The 25,575-nt window shown below is 44.1% G+C and overlaps 3 protein-coding genes across 3 annotated transcripts; 1 reads left to right on the top strand and 2 right to left on the bottom strand.

Annotated features, from left to right (window-relative positions):
- Positions 1-4,051: 4,051 nt before the first annotated feature.
- PAAG_04476 (nitrogen regulatory protein areA) lies at positions 4,052-7,242 on the bottom strand (the record flags this gene model as incomplete). The annotated part of the gene is made up of 3 exons (XM_002793520.1): positions 4,052-5,923; positions 6,005-6,377; positions 6,509-7,242. The coding sequence occupies 3 exons, from the start codon at positions 7,240-7,242 to the stop codon at positions 4,052-4,054; spliced, it is 2,979 nt and encodes a 992-aa protein (XP_002793566.1).
- A 6,218-nt stretch (positions 7,243-13,460) lies between these two features.
- PAAG_04474 (hypothetical protein) lies at positions 13,461-14,300 on the top strand (the record flags this gene model as incomplete). Its single annotated transcript, XM_002793518.2, has 1 exon — positions 13,461-14,300. The coding sequence occupies one exon, from the start codon at positions 13,461-13,463 to the stop codon at positions 14,298-14,300; it is 840 nt and encodes a 279-aa protein (XP_002793564.1).
- A 1,976-nt stretch (positions 14,301-16,276) lies between these two features.
- PAAG_04472 (hypothetical protein) lies at positions 16,277-19,401 on the bottom strand (the record flags this gene model as incomplete). The annotated part of the gene is made up of 2 exons (XM_015845282.1): positions 16,277-19,183; positions 19,246-19,401. 2 exons carry the CDS (start codon positions 19,399-19,401, stop codon positions 16,277-16,279), a joined length of 3,063 nt encoding a protein of 1,020 aa, XP_015699508.1.
- Positions 19,402-25,575: the final 6,174 nt, after the last annotated feature.

Below are 25,575 nucleotides of genomic sequence, written 5' to 3'. Positions count from 1 at the left end.
GCACGGTTGAAACAAGAGGAACCGGACGCTCTTGGAGGACCACCACACACCATCAAATCAACCCCGCTTGACCGAAATACAATCTGGACCACTGTGAAGGAATTTTGTTCTCGGATTTGAGAAGACGGGGAGTTTCGTCTCACTGCTATACGCCTGTGTCCATTGAGGTCCTTGATGCCTTGAGTATATATGAATAGGGAGGGGAGTGTCACAATGTCTTTCCTCTGGCGCTTGATATCTACATGTATAAGTTACGATATATCTGGTCCACCACACTCGCTTTGTTTATATTTTCTATATCTGGTTTTGGAATTGTTCATGTTAGCTGGCGCAGGAAAGGAAAATATCAAACTGAAAAGAAGGATGGGAAAGGAAACAACATATATACAGACTGGGTCATGATGGATGAATCTGTCTTCTTCAATCCTTACTTCGGTGATCTTTGTCCCGTGATATTATCGGCTGATTTCTTAAGATATTCTACACAATTGGGTTTCACCTCTTCTTCAGGACTTTGCCATTAGCTTCTTCTCTTTTATATTCTTTCACCAGCCGAGCTATTACGTTCGTGCACACTCCCATCACTTTGGGGGAAATTCAACTTTGAGAAAGAAAATTCTTTTGGTGCATTTACATACTTTGAGATTCCTTGGCCTTTTCTTTTTATCTTTCACGTTACTTTCGGTTTGCATGCAGGTCCTTGCATATGTTGCTCTTCTCTCGAACCCCGTACTTGAGTTTTTGAAGGTGATACTCATCGCGTGGCTCATCGCTAGTCTATTCCTCCCTTCTAACTGCGGTCCTGTGTATCTTTGCACCACTATGGAGTAAGTAGATGCGAAGATGCCATCTCTGCTCTCCAGTGATTGCGCACCTTCTACCAGCTATTCTCCCTTTCAGCCAAGTAAATGACCAAAAGTTTTATCTTTGATGTACTTCACTTTCTCGTTGCCATTTTTCGCAAATGTTCCTCGCTAACGTTAGTGATAACTTGCTTTTATTCGCCGTCTTGACATCTTCCTATTTTTCGTGGTACCATATCCACCAATTGGATTGTGTTTTCTCGAGTGTACTACTTTCGTTCCGCCAATGCTCTACATGCTTTCGCTTTGATTTCAATAACGTCACCTCCCAAACATCAAATAAAGTCAGTTTCTAGCGGTCACCATGCGTCTTCTTTTTACTGCAAGGTACATTGATTTTCATGGTACAAGTGTTTGGTTTGTATTAGGGGGCGAAAAGGCCTCCTTCGTACCTTCGTTTCTTCCCCCTTCAGCATTTTAGGACTTATTTTCTTTCCATATCATTTTCCGTTGGGTCATTCTTTGCTTACAGACGGACTGACATCTACCTCAATAGTGCTGTATATGGTTTTAACTAGATGAACCCCTTTTTGATATATATATCTGGAGAACAGATAGGCAGGAGACATAATCATCAACTGAGAATCACGAAAAGGGATAGTTACTGAAAGGTGTATAAAGATAGCTGAAAAGTACACATTATCTTTCTTAACAATTTCAAATAAGATACAAAAATTCTATAGATGATCGGCTCAATATATGCCTTATTTGGATTAAAAATATATTATGTGGTGTACTTTTATCACCATCCATTAGATGATACAGATGCACCAGATCCTCTGCACAACATAAACCAGTTCTAAATTAACATCAGAATCAAAGTAAATCTAGCCAATGCATATATCATCTTTCAAGTATCGCATTTAAACGATGTAGAATCATCTATTCTATTCAACTTGAGGCTAGCACAGCCAATTTGTCTCCTAAGAAAACACGATGCGACAAAGCTTCGTGTAAATAAGATTTCGAGATTTAAGGTTGTGGGTCCGTTGTGTGCCACACGAAAGTTCCCGTGCGGAATTTAGTTTAGCTACACGGACCAACCCCAACCCCCACCCAGGCTACAAACCCTTACACATTGATCTTATATCGGTCAAACGGAAAACCCAGATCTCGATGCCAGTCTTTGCCATTTCGCAAGTCTTCTTTTAAAGATAAATTTCTAACCCATCCTTGATCGCAATCAAGTTTTGATTGAAAAATTACTCGTAGCTGGTTGGATTGCGAGTTAACTTACCCGTAACCTCCGCCGTGGTTTCAGCGCCATCTAGGAAAATCCCCGTCCCCTGCTCCGTTCGATGCACTAGTTAGAGGGCGGACACGCAGGGATGAGCTGATGTTCATCTCCCAGATGGGCGAGGCATCCTTCCTGATACCGGATGTGGGATTTAACTCGAAACGCTCGCTGTCTCATATATTGCGTTTTTATAGTTAGTTTGGCGGCTTCAAGCTTGCTAATGGCTCAACCGCGGTCACAGAATGTAAAAAGGGAAAATGGTTTGAAGAACCCTAAGCAAGGCCAAACTTCTTATCTCCCACGGATACTGCCACCTATTTGCATCCGGGTAACAGACACTGTGAAAAACTTGGGCCGAAGGATTCCATATTTACAGCCTTTCTACCTCTCTACGCTTTCATATACACAAGAAATGGCAGTTGGCTTTGGCAAAACAGCACTGCATAGGAATAGCATTAACGAAATTATATTGCAATATATATATATATATATATATATATATTTGAAACTCCCGCAAGGAGGAAACTGAGAATTTAAGTATGAAAGGTAATGAAGATATAGATATGAGTAAAATGTGCCAAAAAAAAATATGTAAAAAGGAGACAAACAAGAAATAGAAAGTGAGAAGATAAGTGGCGACGAGTAGAACTAACATGTAAGACATATATATATTTCGTATAAATATTCAAGTGGTGAAAAAACATGAGAACATGTTGACACCTAAAAGAATAGGAGCGCTGGAGGGAGAAAACCTCCACCAGGACATTATTTACGAAAAGGGCAACTAAAATAAACAATACAACGAGACAGATAGATAAATAGAGATGCGCACTTCTGTCCGCTGCCCAACCAAAATGAAATGCAAACAGCAACAATTAAAAACCAAAAAGAAGATCCGAAGACAGAAAAGCGGAGGCGAGATGTGGGGTGAGGACGGGAAAAAACATTAGAAGCAGGACCTAGCTCTTTCGCAAACTAACAGCATGCAAAACAGAAATGGCAACAAACACATAGTTGGTTGGGCAAGTCGAAAACAGACGCGATTGTATCAATCAAATCAAATCACATTAAGCCAACCTCGACGAAATAAGACTTGAAAAGAAGGACAGTAGGAAAAACACACTTAATGCCAAAAGAAGACAGTAATTCAAAATCGCTAACGTGAAATCAACAGAAAAGTTAAAAAGTTGCGATGCGCGGTGAAATGCCAGGCGAGGATAGGCGGGAGAAAGGTGATGGATGACGCATTGAGGCAAAATTAGTGCAGCAGTGCGCTAAGTCGGTAATTAGGCTTCAAAGGTTCGTCGAGGGGTGTTGGTTGGGATAAATCGAAGAAGTGGATCGAGAATACCCTTCGCCGAAATTCCGGGATAGAATGGAAAGGAGGCATCGAGTAATCAGGTATTTTGCCAGGCAAGAGCCTAACGAGGGAAAGCAATTCGTTCCACCAGCAGGAGGAGCCATTAAATGACCCGGAATCGTTCTATCCCAGAAAAAAGGAGTGGGAAGTTAGATCGTTGGAGCGGTTGCTGAACAGAGACCCCCCATCTGGGCAAACCACCATCGATAGAAACAACAAGAGGATTTCTGGAAGGAAAATTAATCGCCACCTGCATATAATTTAAACTCTCCCCACCCCACCCTCAAAAAATAAAAATAAAAATAAAAATAAAAATAAAAATAAAAATAAAAATAATAAATGTCTATGTATGATTACGAATAAATTTTCGCGCATCAAAAAAGCCCGGAGAAAGGATAAATACTCCCGAGAAGAGAAACTAACTGAAAGAAGAGGGACCAGCTCCAAACAAACGCCCTTTCGTCTAAAGGAATATCGTTCGCATGATCGAATGACTGCATCAGGTTGGGGAGGCAATTGTTTCTGAAACTAAGTATGACAAATCAGGGGTCGAGTTGATGATGAATAACCTCAATTCGAATTCAATTCTCGTCACAAACTCATGGTTAGCCACTCCCATTCTTGGCTGCCTCCTTGTCTGGCCCCTGCGGCAAGACTATGGTGGGCGGGATTCTCAGCAGCCGGTGGGAGGGTGGTAACTGGCGTGAATGGCTTCGATCTATTCAGCGGCGTAGGTGGTTTATTGCCGTCATTTACTACATCGCGCATTTCGGCTTCCTGGGAACCCTGGGGTCCAGAAGGCGCTTTCTCGAAGCGGCGAGTGCGCTTCGTCATGACTTGAACAGGGGCTCGTACCTGAGCCAGGCTACCAGCTAGGGTAGTTAGGGCAGGCTTTGGTGGAGCAGCGGCGATGGGCACAACGCCACTTTTTGTAAAGCCTGAAAAAACGTTGGACGTATTTCCTGGCGTTGAGGCACTACTTAATCCCGATGCAGAAGACAGAGGATCTGAAGCACCTTGAACTTTACTGGACATCGACGTTATTGAAGTTGATTGCTGGATGAAGTTCTTTCGTGACACTTTCTTGGCGGAACGGCCTGCAGAAACTCCAATCGGTAAGTTGTTACAACTTCCTCTGTTGCGCTTTTTAATAACGTCAGTCTTCAGTGACAGTGGGCGGACCACTCCATGTAACTTTAAGAACAGCCCGCATGCATTACAAAGAGGTTGACCTTCCGGGTTTCTGCGCCATAAGGGAGTGGTTTGTGTGAAACAGTTTGTGCAAGTGGTGGGTGCACCAGATTGTTCGGTTTGTTTTGCACCTCCAGGGGATGAAGGCCTCGACGGAGACGCACTGCTGAATCCTGATCTTGGAGGAGAATTTGGTGTTGTATGTGGCTGATTATTCATGCTCTGATGGAGAAGTTGAGTCGTGTTGGGTGTTGAAATTGTTCGCGGAATCTTTTGCCTTCTTGGATCTTGGTCACGATTACGTATTTCACTAACCGATGCCGCAGAACCATGAGTACGATCCAAGCTTCCACGATCCCAGCCCCCGCTGACACCAGCCATCTCTGCTCCACCAATTGTGATATGTCTTCTATGATGACCCTGGAAATTGTTTGCCACAGAATTAAAATATTCAGGGAAATGCGATTCCCATTGTACGGCGGGATTATTGAGGTCAATAGACGAGTCGTCGATCGGATTATAATCCATCTGCATTGTCATGGATCTGTCGGGAAACGGGTTGCCATCTTCTTCTTCATTATCGGAATCCGCACCGAATGAAAACATATGCTGCTCGTTGTTAGGCAAGTTCAAAGGACGAGACAATGGACCAGAGGAGAAGTGTGTCGGGCCCACGCGCTGCTGAGGGATCGAAAAACCGGGGGACGGAATACTCCCTCGCCCAATGCCGCTGATTGCATTGAATGCGGTTTCATTGGCGGCACGATAGAAGTATCGAGATTGGGAAGACCCAGCGATATTTGAGGGCCCACAAAAATTCCCCGTTGATTGATGTGTCCTCTGATCAACTGTACTATGCTCAAAACACATCATTTGATCAGTATCGAAGCCCGCTTGGGGGGTTGAAGCAACAGATTGATATCCGGAAGGTGGCGGTGAATAAAATTCGGCTGAGTTGAGAGAAGATCCCATTGGTGTGTGAGAATAGACACTCTGGAACGGCCCACCAGTCACAAGAGGAGATTCAGAGGGCGAGAAGGGGTAACTCTGCTGAAAAGGGCCTGCGGAGGTAAGAATCGGGTCGTCGCCGAGATGGAACGTTTCGAGGTTGGAAGGAACAGTTGAGGAAGTGTGATTGCTTAGTGGATAGGCGGAGTGAGGGTGATCAAGGCTGTAATCAGCCATACCGGTATCAAAATCGGATTCGTTGGGAATTGTCAGGTTTACGACAGGAGGCACCTGGGGAGACGATTCGGCTGGCCGTTTTCGTGTCTGATAAACCAATGTCAACAGAAAATATACATGAAAAGCTACCACGATAGCGTCTTGGAAAAAACATAAAGAAAAACCTACGTTTCTTTCGTCAACACTAGTCTTGCGGACTCGTCTTTGGACGTAGCCAAATTCATCGTTTTGTCGATAATGCTGAGGTGGATGTGGAAACGAAGCAGGCATAAAGTTGCCTGGGGGATGGAGGTGCTGATCGTTGCGTGATTTTATTGGGATAGCCGATGCCTCTGCATGGCTTGAGCTAGCCGCCTCAGCGGGCGGGGACGTTGACAAGCCTGAAGGCGAATACATGGACGATGGAACAATAAAATCGTCAAGATTCATTGGATCTGATTCAGCAGCCACACCATAATCATCGACCCACTGTCGAAGTCTAGCGATCCCACTAGGGCCATCGGCAGCAGCCGCAGCAGGCGTTGACATTTGACAATCGTTTCTATTTTTATTCATTTCAGTCAGTGACAGTACCATTTAATAACTGGGATGGAATGAGATATAATAGGTCCAAAGCAACCACCATCAATAGAACTAGAGAAACTTCGATAAAGAAAATGGTTCAACACATACTCCGGGGCTTTCGAATTGTTCGAAGCTCCAGGCTGCTTGGACATTTTGTTTTGTTGCTGCTCTCTCTTCTTTCTCAGGCTCATGGCCATCATGCGCCAAGTCAGGTTCTCCATGCGCTCCTGGTTAGGCAGCTGGGACTTGGTCCGGCTGTATAGCTTCCATATTTGGGTTGCCAAGGGGTCCTGCTTCTGCATTTCATCGGTATTGTCAAGCCCGGTGTGAGAGGCACCATCTCTCCAGTCGGGGAAGACTGATTCGCGCAGTAGATTCCCGCCAACAATGCGGTCGTGGAGTGACGGCTCCAGGGTGGTGTCTTTGGAGAATGAAGCTTCCCACAAATTAGTGAGCTGAGGGGTGTTGCGGGGGTGATACAATTGGCTAGGGCTAAAATCGCCAGCGCCAAACAACGGAGGGGAGGATTGGTCGAAGCTGAGTTTGCCTTGAAGGTGGGCAGGGGTTTTTGCTAACGTCTCGAGAGTGGAGAGAGATGTCGATGGAGAGGCTGTAGTCAATGAAGAAACAGAGGGTGATGAAGTGATATTGGGTCGAAGGTCGAGGCAAGATGCTGCTGAAGCCCCAGTAGTAACAGCGTTAGATGTTGGAACTGAGGTGACGTTGGGAGTGTTGCTGGTTGTGGTAGAGGGATTATTGGGTCTGGACAAGTAAGCAGCTAGATAGGCGGCTGCGTGCCCCCCACGCTTTCGGTATGGATTATTCGTTGACGACGTCGACATGGGCGAAATCCGTGCTTCCATGCAACGGTTTCGCGAGCGTGCCGTCGGTGAGGTCCGATAGGTACATGTACAACCCACGGTGACGACGATGTTTGGCGAGGAATATGGCAACAACGGTGATGATGGGTGTGGCCAAGAGAAGGGGAAGAGAAGAAGAGGCAGAAGAGGAAGAAGAAGAGAAGGCGATGAGGAAGCCGTCAGAGAAAGGCGGAATTCTCCGTTTAAGTCTTCAGTTATATTATTTTTCCCTTTAGCCTACAACCGTTTTGGATCTTCGATGATCCGCAGCTCAGACAAGGTGATGATGTGCAGGCCTATTCTGAGTAAAACTTCTTGCAATTCTTCTAGGTTTGCAGTCTGAAGCAGACCAGATGTTGCTGATTATTTCTGGAATGGTCAATGCTGCGCCAGCCCAAGTCGTTGTGCCCGTGGAATGTGGAGGTTTGATGGTGGATAATTCTTGGATGTGCAGTCCCGTTGTTCCCAGAATGGTTCCAGTACTGCACCGTATTTGGTATGGTATATATCGGTACGGATGTATCATACATATACTGTATATTACATCTTTACTGCGCAAGAAGCGGAGAGGAATATTGTGCAAAGTACATTATCATTCACATCCATATTTTCATAGGTTTGGGAGATTAAAAAGTTGGAGAGATTCAGGGCTGAGAAGACTGATATATTTCTTAATGAGCTCAAACAGGTTAATGCTACTCAAACCTATCCTGAGATTTTTTGAAACTACAGACACTTCCATTCACCTTTCACCTTTGCAATTTGTCTTTGTATATCCATCCATACACCTGGGCTTATATAAAATACCCATGTGGATGCTCAAACTTTAACTCTGACAACCCTCAATCTCGTGCCTTGATACACTTTATGTTACAGCAAAAGTATTTCTCTATTAAATAATATATACATATACAATATACAATACATTTCCTCCGTACACATGTGGTATAGAATACGCCGTAATTCGGGTAGGATAGGAACCAGCGTTGCCGTTCTTCATCCATTGCCGTTTGCATCAAATAGTCAACACCGCAGATAACTGTATTTTTATTTTAAGCGCGCCAGAAGTAAATACCAGGAAAGTATTTCTATCATACTACACTTCGAAATAATACAACTCCCGATCTTCTATCCCTCATTTCATAAATTCCAACAGCTTCCCTCCTGCACGGAGCCTAGCTAATAGTCATAGGAATAGTCAGTCGATGTCTTCGGGTTTTCTTCGGGTGCGAAAGTAAATAGGGTATGTATAGGCATCACCTAGGCGTCATTGAGGTTAAGCTCTGTGTTGTGGCTATCCCAGGTTAAAGCTACCAACAAGCGCCCACCGAACAACCGCCCCATCAACGAACCAGGTTGGTAAAATAGTGTACAGTACGTATGGTACAGTACATGTTCAGTACGTGTACCACTGCTGGGAACCCCAACGTCTCTCAAACCGTCCCTTGCAAAGATTCATCTACCGGCAAAAATGCCGTTATTCATTGGTTGGGGTCTCCTTTCCGCTTGCGCGATTACCAACACTCTGCATCACTGGCGAGTTCAGTGTCAAGGTAACAAGCGAGCTCTCGAAAACAGGGTTATTGATAGAAGCGTAGAGGCCGAGACAGGCCTTAATGCTTCCAACACACGCACGTTCCCGCTCCTAACATCCCAATCTTTTGGTGGCGTACCCCGCCTCTGAACCACTAGGTTCACAATGAGAGTCTCTTTCTTCGCACCAAGCCTTGCAATCCCTGTATGTGGGGGGGCGGAATTCATCCTCTGCAATCCACCCCTCCGCTCAGGCGGCTTTGCAAACATGTGCTTTTCTTGGCAGGTTTCATCGTTGGTTAAGGTTGACTTGCTGGTGTGGATTTGAGATGCACACTTTGGATGAGAGTTTTTGATTCGGCTACGAGGGTGGAGCTCGAAATGTTGGTTCATTCACCGCCTTCAGTGAGACGGTTGAGCCGATATGTGGAAACTCCCACATCGCTTGACGAGTGTAGTTAAGTGTCTTCCGTACAATAAGTTCATATGCCCTACGTGAACACACATGGACAACCCATTCACTCTTAGAATGAGGCTGAAAGATACTTAGGTGAGAACCAACTAATTCACCACCTACTCAGATGCACCGCCTAGTCGCATGATTCTCTACCACTTCATAGATTTGCAGTCAGATATCCCAACAGCTATAGAGAAAAGTTGCCTAATTATGGAGAACTTTAATGGGAGCCTGTATGAATAGTATGTCCTATAATACCACATCCCACTGCACTGTGTCTGCTCACTTTTGTGATTGTTTATTAGACTGTTTAAACCACTTCTCTTTTATAGTAGATCCATCCCCTATTAACAGTCAGATCCTCTCCCTGGCCCATATATATTATATATATTTAATTATGTATAATCATCTGACGTCTCCCAACCAGCTGATCAAAAGCTTGATTAATTAAATTAGATAAGCTTTATATATAAAACTTGAGATATTTTTAATTTTCTCATTTTTAAAGACTTAGCTGTTATAGATCATAAAATGTAACAGTAACAAAATATTCAAAACTATATTATATTTTTTAAAAAATAAAAATATATATTAAAATATTAAAACTTGTTTTAAAAATTATTTTAAACCCTTTTTAATATTTTTATATAAATAAAGAATAATAATTAAAATTTTTTAATTTTTTAATATAATTATTTTAAAAAAAAACAAATAATTTTTAATATTTATGAGAGATATAAAAAAGTTAATATATAAATATAAAAAATTAAATTTTAATAAAGAATTAATTAAATTTAAATTTATTATAATTATTATAATTATTTAAAATTAAAAGTTAATAGTATTAATTAATTATAAAAAGTTAAATATATAATTATTAAATAATATATTTAAATAAATAATAATATAATAATTAATTATTATTAAAGTTAATAACTTTAATTTTATATAAATTTTATATATAAAAATATATATATAATATATTTAAAAATAATAAAATAATTATTTAATTTAAATATATAAAATTTTATAAAATTAATAAAATATATTAATAATATATATAAATAAAAGTAAATTATATATTTTTTTACTATGATAAAATATTATATATATTTATTTATTTATTTAAAGAAAATTAATATTTAAAAAGTTAATAATATTTTAATTTAAATTATATTTATTATTATTTTTATAAAATTTATTAAATTCTATCTTATAATATTAATAAAAAAAAATATACTCAGTTTAAAATAATTTTATAATATCATTTATCAAATTTTTAAATATTTAAAATATTACTAGAAAGTTATAATTTGCAAGGTAATTTATATAAAACAACAGGCAGCGAAGCTAACCATATATAGTTGCTTTTATTTAGAACTCTTGTTTGCCTCTGTAATGTTGCATCAATGTTTTTCAATTGATTCTGAATTCTCTTGTAACCTGAGCATAATTAGAGATCAATTACCCTGTTTAAAACCTCAAAAGCCGACTGGGATAACCTCTTCATTGGGCTCCATGGCGGATGGTTGAAGTTGGGCACTTGGAGATGGAAAAGAGTGAGGTCGTTGGATTAACGTTAGTTAACTGACAATAAGTTACAGTAGTTAGTTAAATGAAGATTTCAACCTTTCTCTGATGAGTGGGCAAGCCATTCCTGCGTTATCTACGGTACGATTTGTATGGACTAGTCAACATCTGTGGGCACTCCGTACCTTAAACTCCGAGTCACCTTCCAGCTCCACCTCTGAAAGTTTTATATTATAGGGACCAAAACAAAAATCCGTGTTTTCCTGCGTTTCGACATCTTATCAATTCCCTTAATCGGGTTAGTATGATAATTGTATCGCATTAAACTATGAGGCTTTTACATTCTGCTCCACCTACCGAATATTTTGATGGATACTACATTCTCCAGGGAAGAATCGTTCCTCCATTTTTTTTCCCCTCGGGCATCCTTTCAACTAGGGACAAAACATCTCGGTGGGAAGTCGTCAAAGGAGGTTCCTGACGGAAAGACAAAAGTTCTGAATAATACTAATGGTAACTGTGGATTGTCAGATGATTGGTGTGCGTGTAAACTTGACAAAAGAGCCACGCAAACTGAAAGAAAATAGACATGAGGTTTTGCCACCACCCTTGCTTTCTGAGCCGCTGCGATGGGGAAATAGTGAATACCGAGGCATTTTGAAGGATGACAGCTTAGTTGGTGAAGGTGAGTGGGGGTTGTATGGAACTACATCTGCAGCGTGCCTGTATAGTTGATAAAGAGGAAGAGCCATCTTTCCCGAAAACCTTCCGCTGCTTCTAGCGTTGTCATGGGAGAAATTCCAGAAGACTATTTGAGCCTCGTCGAATAGCGGCGGACGAATAATGCAGTTGTTAAAGTGTAAAACAAAGTTGGACAACTTAAATGCAGACGGGACGAGAAAAGGCTGTATGACATGTTCTAACGTCCAGCGTATGTGTTGTGTCCTACACATGCGGGGCACAAGGTGGGACAAGGCCAGTTAAGTTAAAGCAAATGGAAATTCTGGAAGTTTTTCTTGAAGCCAATCCCGAATGAAAATCTCTGGTCGTTGATTCCTTCAAGGGCTGCGTGGGTCAATGACAGGCTATGGTATTCTGATCGAAACGGTACCGATCCAGCAAATTGGTAACGAAAAAATACTATTATTTGTAATATGTTTTCCACAGCGTTCGGTAGTCGAAGTCCGCCTGGCGGGATCGAATCGGCAGTGAATATGTTCGAATCGGGAGCTTTGAACAGTTCGGAAAATCGGTTAATAAACGGAAAATATAAAACATAATTTAGTTATCTCTGGCTGCGCGGGACCGTTGAAGATACTGCGTAAAAAGTTAACAAGCCTGGGTCCAGCACGAGTGCTCGCGACAAGAACCCCCATGCGCAAGTAGCCCTGCTTCTATGTAGGTCATGGCGCTGTTATTTATCTCCTCAGTCGTCCCCCATGTATCGAAGATATAGACCTGGTGGGTTGGTAAAAAATCAACCTTGATACGCCCTCATTCAAGGTAGTAAGGTCAGTCAGTAAGTTGATAAGAAAACTGTAGTATGTGTTTTTCATCATAACGATTATTGAAAATGCTATTTCAGCAACCAGCATATTTGAATTGAGAATATTGACATGAGATAATTTCTAAGAAAAGTGAATCTGAACGAGAGCCCATTCTCTTAATAGTGCATAAAACCAGCTTCTCAGAATAGTCTTCAGTGAAATAGATGTTCTCAATAAAGTTATAAAGTAAAACCCTAACAATATTCTAAAACCACAAGTTACAAAGATAATAAACAGAGGGAGATAGTTGTGATTCAAAAATAAATTTGAGAATGATCACGGTAGCAATCACTTCTGTCAAAATATCTTAAGATGATAAGAAAATTCTGCGAGAAATAACTCACGCTAATAACAATTATCTGCCAAATTGTGTATCGACGTGTCGGACTCGCGAAGTTCGCAAGGCGTCAAGATGCATAAAATACCGAATCCCAGCAAAATAGAACAGGTACAATACCGGTAGCCTGTGCCTTGCATCTTGGACCCCACTCGTACGTGTAAATTGTAAGAATGTACGGAGGATTAGTAGGCATAGGAGTGTGTATACGAGACGAGAAATGCGAATACAATAATAATCGACAAACTATATTAGTGACAAACCGCCGGTTGGTGGTTATAACGAATTATGACGCTAGGATCGAACCTTAGGGCTTTGCTGATCACGTGGGGCTACCGGGGTAGATAAAATCTAGCAGGTAAACGTTCGACGTCAAACACTCAACCTGAAGTTCACACCAACGTCGTGCGAGTAGCCAGTGTCGATGCTTGACGTCTAACATGTCCCCCGTGTTGGAGGGTGGGGGGTTATTAAATTTAAACAAGGATCCCCAACTTGGCTTTATGGATCGGAGTTTTGCTGCCCTGAGCACTTAAATGTTCGCCCTTTTGAATCAACGATGAATTAATTATCCGTTCTCCCTGGAATAGTCCACGGCATTAGGTATTCTTTGAATCATGTCTACATAGGGGGTTATAGGTAGTGTTGTCTGCGGTGTGCATTATCTTCTCAGATGAAAAACAGCAGAAATATGTTAGTTAGCATGATCCAAGCTTGATCATCGGAGGTTTGTTACATCTTGCCATCATAATATCTTTGTAAAGGGGCCGAATGTCATATACCAATTCAAGGTGATATGGACCATCGGAACCAATTTCCTTCCCAGCAGGGGCAGGCTTCACTCGTCGAAAAATCCCCCGCCACCTGTCCCCGACTGCACCAAAAACCTGGAGATCCCAAGGGTTGCGCTCTGTCCCTCCTCGACCTACCAAGCGAACTACATATACAGCTCCTGTCCTGGCTTAACTTCCGTGACCTCCAAATGCTTCGTGCTACAAACAGCTATTTTCGCAACCTACCCTCAGAGGTGGAAATCGCCCGTATCCGACGCAGCTACCTCAGTGATCTTGCTCGTGCAGAGATAGAAGAAGTCACCAGGTCTGCAACCCTCACACTATCGCGATTCTCAGCCAGTGAAGCCAACAACGAGACCAAATTCATTTCCCCACAGCGTTTGACATGCTACAGCTGTATCCGGGATCTACCAATTCATGCCTTCTCTAGCACACAAACAACGCGACGGCGAGGGAAGGGACACGCAGATGCCGCTAAGCGCTTCTGTGCCGATTGTGCTCTCCGCCTCCACAAATGGGAGCCAGGGATCACTCTCTCGTTCTCTTGGGGTGAAGCGGTATATTGCCGGCGGTGTCGCGAATTGAAGCCATTGCGTGATAGTGAGACCGAGTGGGCGAGGATTTTTGGTTTGTGTGAAGGTTGTCGAACTCTGCTAGGGATTCCGGATTGGCATCAGCATGGTGAAGGAGAAGGGGCGCAAGGATTTTGGTATGGAGCGAAAGAGCTGCTAGATCGCACTTTTGCGGAAAGAGGTAGGAGAATTGGGGAGAAGGACATAGAGGAAATGTGGGAGGAGCTGAGGACAAAAATTGCTGAGTTGAGATTATCGGAGGAATCATAAGACTAGAGGGGTAGGGATAGGTAAGTTAAGGCAGAGTAATTGCTTATCGGGGCGCAGCATATGACGTGCATCTGAGCCTTTTCTCACAGCCTTCATTAAGTTGACTGCTGATCAACTGTCACGCCGTTCGAGGAACATGATTCAACCTGACGACTCCGACGAAATAAAACACAAACATTGGTTCTTTCTCAAGCCTACCTCACCCGCCCCGCCATTCCTGTCGTTGGGCGAATTCCTCTGACATTACTCTTGGAGTTTTGGCCCTGAGGCAAACGTTCCCAGCGGAATGAAAATGGCGATTTTATTTCTCGTGGTTCTTCACACTCCCACGAAATTATGTCAGTCTGTTTTTGTACAGTGATGGTTCTAGAACAATGAACGGCTATGAAGTTTGTGGACCCATCTAACATTGTCCTCTTTGATACGTGGGAGGATCAAAGCATACCATAAATCTCGGAAGGAAACAACCCTTTTATAAAAGTCGAATCTTCTTCCATTTTCAGTTGCACGCCTGGCTATACGTTATACATACATCAGGAAACAAATCAAACTCCGTATACGATCTCAGTGCCAAAAGGTGGACTCAATCTACCAAAACATCAATCGAAAGAACCGCCCAAACTAGGTTCTGATTTCCCGTCATCCCCATCTGTTTTGACCTTCCCATATCAACATGCTCCCTTTCCCAAATTATAGCACTTTTGCTTCAGACAAATATTTTTCGTGCTATTAGGCACAGCCACTCCGACCCCAAATTCGGTCATTGCCAAAGCTCATCAAGGGTAGGAGTCTCTGGCTCCCTGATAACGAGGTGAGAAATGACATTGCCGTTGGGTCTATGTGTGAGTCAGGAGGAAAGGAGGCGTCTGTTAATCGTCTCTCTGGTACGATGATATTGGCATTGGGATTCGTCATCGATTGTTGTGATGGATCCACCCAGATGTGCAGAATAGGGGGCGGCACACTTCATTCGTATATGCAGTTTCTTATGACGTGAATCTGTTACTGGTAAAAAAAAAAAAAAAAAGCTTCAGGGAAGCCATGTGGTACGCTGTATTGCGTACTTTCGAGAGTGTATATATGAGTCCTATATTCCTAGGCGGCATTGGTCACGGTTGATACGGTGCGTTTCGGTTAATATCTGCCAAGGTAGGGGTGCGGTGAGTCTCGTTAACCAGATAATCGCGCGTTCAATAGGGATTCTGGCGGTGGAGGTGCTAAGCGTGGAATCGTTATGTTTCACTGGTCTCACAGTTGCAATCTTTATTTTCTGTCTCTCCCTGTTCTAGACAGGGTACTGAGAAAAAAACGTCCTTTTCGCAAACAAATCCACCATATCATTACCTCAACTGTAGCCTCATTGGAATCGGCCCCCAGTGGTTGGTTATCAAGCAGTACGAGTTAAACGTGAACTTAACGAAATGAGCACAGCTTGGTCATTAAAATCGTATAACAAACTTATTTCAACCGACCAGGTCGAAACTCTTCATATAGTATTAATATACATGTTTGCCAAATAGCCATACATATACTATCTACAAATACCAATGCACGCATGCACGCACATACTGTACAAACACGAATGGATGCAAATCAAGGGGATTGACCTACGGTTCAACAGCCAGATGCGTTGAAAGGACAGAAAACGAGGCAAGGTAATCGGGGCACGAACGATGACATGGTAGAAGGGCGGACCGTTTAAAAAAACACAAAAAGAAAAGAGAAGAAAGAGAAGAAACGCAGATATACATATAATGCAGAAATTGACACTTTTGACGAATGACTACGCCTATCTTGACATGTGCCCATTACAACAATCTATATATGTGGCCTTCTTTCGCCGCATCATCCTCTATGCCTCACAGCAATCTATCCTGCAACAACTGCCGTGATCCGTAATCTGTAAACGAGAGAAAGCAACCTTGTCAAAACCAGCAAAAGCGATCCGCCGTGGCTCTCAGGTCTCCCGACAGTAGTCATCGCATTGGGCACTTCTCCGCAGCCCTCCCCACGCGAATAACTATAGGGACATCCGCCGCCCTGGCCTCTCGGATACAGCACGCCATACACGTCCGTTTAACGCGGCCTACGACTGCATTTACACCGACCATTGCACACCATGAACGTGCAAAGAGCTCTTTGTCATTGCTACCGCGTGCGTCGATGATATATGTGTGTTTCTGTCGCGATTGTTCACGCTTTGGCCGGCGATCAGTCGCGAGCGATAGGTAGTGTGCCGGAAAGTGGAATGAATGATGTTCTGGAGGGGGGGAGTTTGGTGTCGGAGTTGGTGGGAAGGGGGTTGATGGTAATGTATGGATAGGGATATAGCTGTATGGAAACGAATCTGTGTGAAGTGGGTGGCCAGGGAGTCGGGAGTAGCAACGGGGTTTGCCCTTCTTGGGGATATCATTTTTCTTATGCGATGACCGGCGCTTTTCGTTTTTGAAAGAATTGAGACGGTGGTAGTGCCGGCTGCGCCGAGGCTTGGAGCCGAACGGTGTATTGGGGTGTGCGATGTAGCCAAACGGTGGAAGGCAGGGAAAAGATGATATGAACGAGACATTGTACTTTATATGGAAGGTAATTTTAGATGGTGCTGATGAGGATGGGGCGAGTGTAAATGTTAGATGTGCAGTAGCCTTGCGAGGGCGCGCAAGAACAGAAGGATTATGTGAGCGTTGTATAGACAGAATGGAACTTTCATACGATATATGGGTATCAAGATCTGTGCCGGGGTGAGCTTCATCAAGCGGCAGTGAGAAAGCGGTTGCTGTCAAGTCACCCTCCACTCCAAGGGGAGACGAGTCGAGAAGAACCTCTAGTCCCTGGTTTATCCGGGGATTTACATTATTTTTGATGTTGTTAATCGTCTCGATCTCAAGCCAACCATCGCCGAGGGGAGCCCCTGTCTCATCTAGTGGAATAACCGGCGTACTGATCCAACCCATACAAATGGAAGATTCGCTGAGACTGGCAAGGATCCGACCGACAACACATGCTTTACTCCACCAACTGCGGCCTTTGTATATAAAAGCACCATATAGATTAGCAATGGGCCCAAGCCTTTTCACCGCCTCGGGGTCGTTCTCCAGAAGAGTAGATATCAAAATGTCACATATGGATTCACCTGGCATGACCAATCCAGTTAGCCAAGTACGAGATATCCACCCTCCAAGGTAGAGGTCCGAATCACCAGCAAAAGTGCTGCAGTCATGGAGTTGGATTAGGTTTGACGTGTGGCTTCTGCGGTACATGTCGCATTTTCCCAGTGGCTTAATGTTGTTCGGCAGGGGTTCTGTACGTATTGGAGAAGCAAACATGCTCAGCAAATTCGATCGATCCGTAAAGGCGGCCTCCAATTTCTCCGTCATGATATGCTTCATCTTTTCAAAACCGGGCCACCTGAGGATTTCTGCAAAAACCAGTAGCGCTTCAAGTTGTTGCCATGGGTGTCGCGGAAGCTGAATGCAGTCAGTGATCTGCTTCTCTTTGGACTTCGCTGCTGAGGGCGTGGGCTGGATGTTCTTGGCTTTTTCTTTCACCAACCGATTGGTAGCAGGTTCGAGGTCTGCCTGCGGGAGATAATGGAAAGTAAGGTTCTCGAAAACACGACGACAAAATATCAATCCCCAATCCGATATATCTGACCGTAGACCATTGATAATGTAAATTCCACTTGCGGTAACAGGTATGTCAGTAGATTGGTTAAATATCCGGATTTTTGCTGCTGCATCGGCACGAAACAAAATTTCAGCCGACAGCAAAATCTGAATTAGAAGCCACTTCCGTTCCAGCGTAATATTTGAGCTCTTTGATTTTGGAACATTATTCAGACAATCGCCGTCCTGATGTGGAGGAAATTCCCAGAGGATTTGACCCGCACGGGTCCTCCACTCGGCTAGGCTAAAATCTACCCAGGCACCCTTGATGCCCAGCACTTGGATTAGCGTGCTAATCTGGAACCGAAAGCTATCGGGGTGTTCCGCATCGACGTTGTTTGGGGGCGGATATAAAAATGTGCTGAAGAGATGACGGTGGAGGTCTGAGACTGTCTGCTTGTCAAGCAGGGTAACAGACTGTCCTTGAAGAGTAATTTGGTCCTGCACATCTGAAAGAGTTTGCAGCCTCTCTGTAATGGTCTCCATGGAGCAATCGCGGACACCAATGCGTTTCCAAGCAGCAGGGCCTTCCGCTATCAATTTCAGACGATCGAGATTGGCATTGGGACGATAATCGGAGTAAGGTTCATTTTTTCCATTCGACCCAGTTATCAGGTGCAGGTGCTTATCAAACTGGCGCTGCCGAACGGAACGCTGCATTGGTTTGGGCTCATACAGAATAGGAAGCTCCATGAAATTGCGAAATCCAATACAACCATCCTCTTTCGCCGTAGACGAGAGCATGTTAGGGATCTCGAAAACTCCGACGTCAAAAGACGGTGGTCTACTGCCGGGTTTTGCAGTTAAGGTGTCTGGATATATCTGTATTCCTCCATTCTCCGGAGATACCGGGATATGGGCATGGAGAGTTGACAGTGTGAAGGAAGGGTGTTGCAAAGGTTTTCGATCGGTGAGATTTTGGATTCTCGTGCTCTCATCCCATGGGAAAATCACATGAGGATACCACTGGGGACGTTTCCCTTTCTCCAGCAAAAAGTGCGGCGCTCCAGAAAAGATGTATTTCAGTTCATTTTCGGACAGGGAGTTCGAGGTGTCCGAGACCTCTTCCAGATGGGTTGCAGATTCATACGCCTCCTGGACTTCAGCGGGAACAGCCGGCTTGGGAATATATATACTTGGTCGTCCCGAAACCCTGCGTGGATTGTCCGGACGGGAAGGCGAAGTAGGGGACTCAGAAGTCGGTGGATATCCTTCTTTTTTCTTTTTGTTGACGGTTAGCTCTATTCTCGTTTCCCCTCATAGATCTAGTGGGGTCGAATCACATTGCTTGGATTTTTGTCCTTTGGCGAATTTCCCTCACGCGAGCGATGCTGCCCAACAAAAAACCCTGATATAGAATATTTTCTTCCGGTGGAACCGGACTGAGCCTCTCTAGATGCCTTTCCACTTCCGCTCTTCTTGCCATGCATAAGCGGCATTCTGGAAGCTCAAGTTTAACAGCGATGCGCGCAGAGTTGTCCCTGGCTCTAGATAGTTACTCTGTAGATATGGAGACAACGGAATGATAACAGCAGCGCCAACGAGGGACACTGGAAGAGGACCAGAGCTGTTTGCCATGATCTTGAGGGCAGGATGGAACTCCCAATGCCGAAGCACGCTTCATCCTGGCGCCATTGAACTTATGTAAGCTCACAAATTCCCCTATCTACGAGCGGAGTCCAATAGCTTTTGAAGCCGAATACGGAGGACAAATAGATGACGTATGAAGCACCAACTGAAGCAATACCCGATTTCTCCCCGGTTCGGGGGAGACAACAATACTCTCTTTTATCTCACGGCGAGCTCAACAACGCGAGCCCGGGTAATTGTTGTTTTCCATTACCTGTTCTGGCCGGAGCACTGAAGGTTTGGATGCCTTGGTAGTTTCTTAACCAAACCAACCTCGATGCTTTCCAGCCTCTTTCTCCTGTGTCTCGACGCCTCGGATAGAGCCATATTTGTGATTGACAGGGCAGCGGATGTGCCTGGGGTTTGCTGGGTAGCACCCGTTTCTTAAGTGATAGCATTCTCAAGAGGAAGAAGTGGACAGGAATTCACTCTGTTAGAAAATAGATCAGAAAGCTGCACCGTGAGACATACATTCTTCAGTTAAAAGGGTCTGCGCAAGCAAGGGTTTTTTTGGCATATGTATGCATGCTTGCTTACCATCTGACATTTGGCGGCTCCTTTTCTGTCTTGCCGTCTGCCAGTTTTACTTGTCGCTGGGTACGATGCACACAGAAGTGCCCTTTTCTTCCTCCCATCTGCTTCGATGTATTTCAAAGAGGCAGAGAGAAAGTGTGAATGGAAGGAATGATTTCTACGGTGCGGGCTGGGCGCTTTATGACTAGCTTTGTCCGCCACTGCAGGTCACTGATTTTAGTTCGCGGACGCTCCCATCTTCCACATAAATAAACGACAGCCTGGAACTACGCATCTGATTTTCTGTCATTTATTAGTATGCTATATAGTAATAGCTAATATGTATCATATCCCCACTATTCGCTGGGAGGTGGGGCCGGGATGAGCCGTACAAAGCATGCATATCTGGATATTGAAGCTGTCAAAACTGGGAAATTCGCAATCCGTCCAGTGCATCATCAGCTGCTTGGCTGGGCAAGAGACGTTTTTCTTCCCTGAAATTGTAACAAAAGCTGGCGGCGAAAAGAGACTGGAGATAAGAAGAACTGCGCCATGGTCTCTCTCCACAGGGAGAGGAAAAGTAGCCTACGTACATGTGCACGGGACGGTGTACCCACGCCTGTTATCGCTATCAACGGTGCTGGTACACCCAGGTACCTTAACAATCGCTCGGCAGGTGAATCGATAACTAGCTGACAGCGTAGACAGTCGGTGCGACATCTGAGATGCATCCTGCACCCGCACATGTAGATATCTCTCAAGTTCTAGAAAGAGCTGGGCGGCTTTACCCCTCGGTCTAGCATATTTGCTCTATCGATTCGCAAAGTGGAGGTCAAGATATTATCAATATCAGCAATTGATAATAGCAAGGGACATTCTATTGAAGTAAAAACCGCGCAGAAGTTCTCCTTCCATCCATGGAGGTTCCAAGAAGGAGGAAGATATGTCGAGGCAAGGGGGTGGATGGACGATCAGAGAAGTTCTATTCTGCTTCAGTCGCATAGACGAAACAGACAAAGGTATCTTTTATGAATGGGCTGCAGTGTACTCCGTACTTATCCATCTCTTTTCAATACTAAATAATCTAGTTTATGTTTTCGTGACTACATACAGAGCGTAATTATTTCCTTGAATAAGTTGCCAATGCCGCAGGTGTGGATTCCAGTGCAATTGCGTTGCTCACCCTTTGGCTGGCCAGCAAAACATTCAGGGACCCGTAGTTAATCACTTAAAAGGGATTAAATAAGTTGACACGGATTCCCCCCCCCAAAAAAAAAAAAAAAAAAAATTTGGACAAACCAAAACTCAAAAACCCATATCGGCTGTGAACTCGAGATGAACCATTCGGGATGTTGATCTCGAAACTTGGAAGATTTCGTACCCAATCATCTGCATCTCGCTTAAAAGGCTGGCCCCATCTGTGCTTTTTTGCGTGTGGTGGCAAAGGCGTAGTTTGTTGGCCAATGTTAGTTTCCGGGCGCTCACTGGATGAATTTTGAAGCTTTTACGTTGAAATATAATTAATTTGGTCCCCCGGTCCTCGTGCCTCATCTGAATGATATGGTCACGGTTTCGGTGGAACTGACCCTAAGAAACAGGGAATTATTGCATCGTTGTTAATCGGGGCAAAGGAAAAAAGGAAGAAAGGAAGAAAAGCAAAAAACGACAAGAGTTAAGTTATATAACTAGTTAAGCGGAGGGGGTGGAAATAACTAACCCGCCAAGTGCTCTTGTTTCTTGAAGGTCTAGAAATTTGGAATAAAGGGTCTAGAAATTCTCCGTAATAAGCGCATGTATCTGCATAATAGTGCGGGTTTAAAGAATGTGTTGAGCAAATCAGGGTCGTTCGATTACAAAAAAATGCCGTTATTTTCTTTTCTTTCGCCCGAGTAATCGGCGCATCACAATCAAACATTTTTGGCTTGCGATGCTGCTTATTCTAGAACTCTGGGCTTACAACAACATAAGGACTTTTGAATATTTAGAAAGGAATATTTGAGTTTGATATTTTTTTTTTTTTTTTTTTTTTTTTTTTTTTTTAATTTCCAATAGACGTGAAACTCATGAGGGATGAAATGTGAATTGGTAGTTAAACAAGTCATTAGATGTCCTTTCATTCAATGCATCACCACTCAGTCATCACAGCCATTTTCTTGAGAAAGCTAAAGTGTATTATTCCATTACGTACGCTCCGCAGAGAACAGGTAAAATGGTTGACAGGGTCTTTAGCTCTCATCTCTCAGCTTCTCATTGAACCAGCAACTTGTATGGGATCCCGCAAAATCAATAATCCACATATCGTCTTCTGCGTCCGCAAGGACGGTTGTCTGGTCTTACGTCCCACCAAAAATATTACCAGCCTGGTGAAGTTCGTTATCCTCAGTTTCACCTGCCTGATGTACCACTCCTCAAGGGGATGACGACCTGCGTTAAATACCTCCTTTCTATAGAAATAGCATTTGGCGGACCCGATGAAGGCGAGGAGAATTCTGAGCATTCAGCGTCATCTTACACCAAACGGAGGTAAAACTGAGGAGCCTAGGTACTCAAATCCTATCGCTAAGTCCAGAATGGCAGAGCAGGGTGTCTGACTTTCGCGTTCAAAATTGCTGGGAGCTCCCATGGTAAGATGGCTTTTAAAACAGTTCCTTGTCTGTGTCATTGAGAGATACTTTTGAAGGTCACGCTGGTCGCTTCTGCTCCGCATCCCAGGGGCAATTTGACTCTCGGAGGATGGTAGACGGCGGACATCTGCGTTCACAGCAGCACTCCAGAGTTGTGGATGCGCGGTGAAAGGTCCTTTGTCTCAGGTAGTGGCTGTGTTGCAGCCAAACTTGCCATCGACATCCGAATGATTAACTAAGTGGATTATCGGAGTGTTGTAATATTCCTCCTTTCAACGTGGTTGTTTCGTGAGCTCATTGGGAAGCACGCCTCCGGCCATTCAAGTGACACATCTTTTGCGTCGGGTCCGGTTCATCGGGCTTGAGCTTGAAAGTCGTCATCATCCATGGATAACGAGGTCAACTATTTGATGCGGGAAATTGTCTCTAGAGACTGAGCAGTCATCCAGGTCCAGATTTCCTGCCAGGGCTGGAAGATCGTTTATCGTTAACACATAGCGAACAGGTCAGTTCTGTCTTTATCACCACAAGCAAAGCGGGCGGCGAATCATGCGCCGGAGAGGGCGTTGAGGTTGAGGTTGTGTTCAGTGGTGATTTTCAGCCATCGTTTAACCGTAGAGGGGCTTTGTCGCCCTGAGAGATGATGCATTCTCTCGAGAGGTCGAACCATTTGCTAGCCAGCCACTTTCCGAGTTACTTAACAGAGGTTCTGGGTGGGCGCTTATATTTTAAAAAACAGGGAGATATTTCCCACCCAAATACAATATTAAATTAATTAGTACCAGTTTCTACAGATGATCTCTTAAATGGCCCCACTTTTCCTTTATGGAATTTACCACTAGTTTTATATGTGAAATCCAGTTCACTTCAAAATGTGAGAATCTTTAAATTTAGTCTTCGTCCTGATTATTTCAAAATAGTCTCAAAACGCCTCCCTACCTGCCTACCTCCTCCTGCCTGCCAATCTTCCTATTCATCAACCTGCCCATCAATTTCACAAGGTAGGCAGGTTGGTGGATAGGCTGATTGACAGGCAGGCAGAGTGAAGGCAGACAGGTAGGTGAGGCGGAGGAGTGAATATTAGAATGAATTTCAGCGGAAGAGAAACACTGGCCTGCCCACTGCTGCTGCTTGCTTGAGACTGACTTATTTTGAAATAGACATGTTTTAGTGTGATCAATTTCACAATACACAAACCTAGTGGGAAATTCCAAAAAAAGAAAAGTGGAGCTATTTTAAGGTTTGGGACCGAATTGAGATGATCGGTAGAAACCGAGGACTAAATTGTATTTGGGCGGATATATTTATAACTACGTACATACGTGCATGCACTGCGCATCCGGAGTATGGAGGAGTAACTATGGTTCATTTCTTCAAGCCATTCCACGCACGCACCCAAGAAAGAGAGCCTCGAAAGAATTTACAGGGGGTGATCTGTAACTGCTCTTTCAACTCCGTAAAGGTATGGATTATTAGTTGACTTAGTTGGCTGTATTGGTTACGTGCTAGATTGTCCATTTCGTCTCGCGTTGGAATAGCCAGGGCCAGAAAGCTTGTCAGAGCCAAAAAATAAGCCTATCCACCAACGACGAGTGTCTATTGGTTAGTTACTGGTCGTTTGTCCCGAAGTATGGTCGCCTTGCAGTTGGTCCAATCCAAAGATCCAACGTCTACGAGGGATCGAAGATATGCCAGCCAGGCAGGGCACGAAGCATTAAAAGACCACCACCACCACCACCACCACCAACACTACTACTAATAATACTGCTACCACTCTACTCTGTACCAGTGACTATGCTGATGTGGGACTAGATAAACGACCGCTGTCCACACCATCGCTGTTGACCCCATCCATCAGACAAAGAGCACAGTTCGTCCAACTAGTGAAAAAAAAATAACCAGTGTGGGAATTCCTGGTGGGTTCTCTGCCTTAGCTAATGAACGGAGCAAGCCAAGATGTAAACTATCACCTTCAGGCTTCGGGTGACGAAACGATTTTGAAGGAGTCAGTTGTCTGTCTGGTCGTAATATTCAACAGATAAATAGCCGAAGAAGCTCGTCATCTGTTAACCTGGGAACTTCTGTGCTTTCTCCCTCTCCTCCCTTGATCCGTATACATAACTCCCTCCCTCTTGTCTGCTCATCCTCCCAGGACGTCCATATTCATCTGGGCTGACTGCTCCATCACCCTCCGAAACGAATCGACATATTGCCACACACGGATCGTTTTTGGTAGTAAATATAAAGTGAGTCTACGCTGCTTTGTTTGGCATCATGTGTTTGGTTTTGAGAATCGTTCCATTTCTCTGGACTTTGGTTCAGGCCTTCCCGCCTTATCCATTATGGATCAGGAGAGTTCCAGCTGCGAGAGAAGATTGCGTCCAACTTCGGCCAACTGGGTCTTTGCATGTAAGTGCGTGTACCATTAAGTACCTGACTGGCCCCCCCTAGGCTCCGGGATACCTGGGGTTGACCCGGTGTACCAGAGCCACACCAAAGTTTGTCTCGAAACTTCGGAAGAGTCACGCCGCTCCACACTGCATCGCCTCCTGCTTAAGTCATCCTCCTAGTATATATCCAGCGTATCCCAGCAGCCCAACTCTATGTCTCTTTTATTTTTCTCGGTCTCTGTTATCCTCTCCCTGTACATGTTACTGCTTAACTGCTCGCTCTCCTGTATCGTTGTTTCATTCCCTAACTTGTGTTGTCTGTCTCCTTACCTCTCGTTTCCTCTCCTATAGATATCCTCCCCCTTCGGCCGACAGGGTTACGGGTTCCAACCAACTTCCGTGTCTCCCGAACGAGACCCAAAGGATCTTGAAGAAGCTAGAATTAGTTTTCCAAGAA

Source organism: Paracoccidioides lutzii, assembly GCF_000150705.2.
Source record: "Paracoccidioides lutzii Pb01 unplaced genomic scaffold supercont2.11, whole genome shotgun sequence".
NCBI lineage: Eukaryota > Fungi > Ascomycota > Eurotiomycetes > Onygenales > Ajellomycetaceae > Paracoccidioides > Paracoccidioides lutzii.
The sequence above is the reverse complement of the archived record's forward strand: the minus strand, read 5'-3'. Positions and strand labels throughout refer to the sequence as shown.